Below are 1,263 nucleotides of genomic sequence, written 5' to 3' on the forward strand. Positions count from 1 at the left end.
CTCTGGGTGGTCCTGCAGTGGGAGGGGCACACTCTATAGCTCCCTCCTCTGGGTGGTCCTTCAGTGGGAGGGGCACACTCTATAGCATCTTGCTCTCTGGGTGGTCCTGCAGTGGGAGGGGCACACTCTATAGCTCCCTCCTCTGGGTGGTCCTTCAGTGGGAGGGGCACACTCTATAGCTCCCTCCTCTGGGTGGTCCTGCAGTGGGAGGGGCACACTCTATAGCTCCCTCCTCTGGGTGGTCCTTCAGTGGGAGGGGCAGACTGTTGAGCACAATGGAATAGGGTGAGGTGTGCTTGCCCTCTGATTAGGACCGTTGTTTGCACACAGAGAGGAATCTATAAACCGGTGGGCGGGTACAGATGAGTGCAGACACAGAGGTGGAGCAGAGTGGTTTATTGGCGCTCAGTGGTCATACACAGTATTAGGATATAAGCACATTATCATAGCTGGTGCGGGGTCCCGGGAGCACGCATGGCTGGTGCGGGGTCCCGGGAGGACGCGTGGCTGGTGCGGAGTCCCGGGAGGACGCGTGGCTGGTGCGGAGTCCCAGGAGGACGCGTGGCTGGTGCGGAGTCCCAGGAGGACGCGTGGCTGGTGCGGAGTCCCAGGAGGACGCATGGCTAGTGCGGAGTCCCGGGAGGAGACGTGGCTGGCCGCATGGCACTGCCCTGATGGAAGCAGCAAGGAGGCGGCTGGATTGTAATGGATATACGGGGGTCCCCGGGATGGGGAGGCGGTACATCGGTCACAGTGGTCTGGTAGACATGGGGGGTCCCCGGGATAGGGAGGCGGCACATCGGTCACAGTGGTCTGTGGATATACGGGGGTCCCCGGGATGGGGAGGCGGTACATCGGTCACAGTGGTCTGGTAGACATGGGGGGTCCCCGGGATAGGGAGGCGGCACAGTGGTCTGGTAGACATGGGGGGTGCAGTCTATCTGCCGAGGTGGGTGGGGTAGATGGGCCCTGAAGTGGGTTCCGGGGTCCCGGCTGAGCCCCATTCGTAGTCCGCGCTGTGCACACATGGAAGGTTCGGATTGGCTTTCTGAACGACGGAGATGTGACAGGTCTGCGGGTCGTAGCGAGCTTCACACCACGACGGGAAGTCAATGGGGTGCTGTGTTCTGTGGAGGAATACACGGATTAGATGGTTAGCTCTGCAGCCCACTGTCCCCTCTCTCGTGCCCCAAGTCATCACAATGCAATGGTGCTTAAGGCTAAAATCCCCTCTAATAACACTGACGGAGGGAAGACATAAAG

The 1,263-nt window shown here is 60.5% G+C and overlaps 1 protein-coding gene across 1 annotated transcript in view; it reads right to left on the reverse strand.

Annotated features, from left to right (window-relative positions):
* Nucleotides 1-840: 840 nt before the first annotated feature.
* MSMP (microseminoprotein, prostate associated) overlaps nucleotides 841-1,263 on the reverse strand; it is a 4,687-nt gene continuing 4,264 nt past the window's right edge. Inside the window, exons 3-4 of the mRNA XM_018575121.1 lie at nucleotides 920-1,127; nucleotides 841-883 (exon numbers count right to left, since the gene is read on the reverse strand). Of these exons, the coding sequence (XP_018430623.1) occupies nucleotides 938-1,127 (190 nt within the window). The 3' untranslated portion in view covers nucleotides 841-883; nucleotides 920-937. The remainder of the gene's footprint in view (nucleotides 884-919; nucleotides 1,128-1,263) is intronic.

Source organism: Nanorana parkeri, unplaced genomic scaffold (genome assembly GCF_000935625.1).
Source record: "Nanorana parkeri isolate BGI_ZX_2015 unplaced genomic scaffold, ASM93562v1 scaffold3575, whole genome shotgun sequence".
Taxonomy (NCBI): domain Eukaryota; kingdom Metazoa; phylum Chordata; class Amphibia; order Anura; family Dicroglossidae; genus Nanorana; species Nanorana parkeri.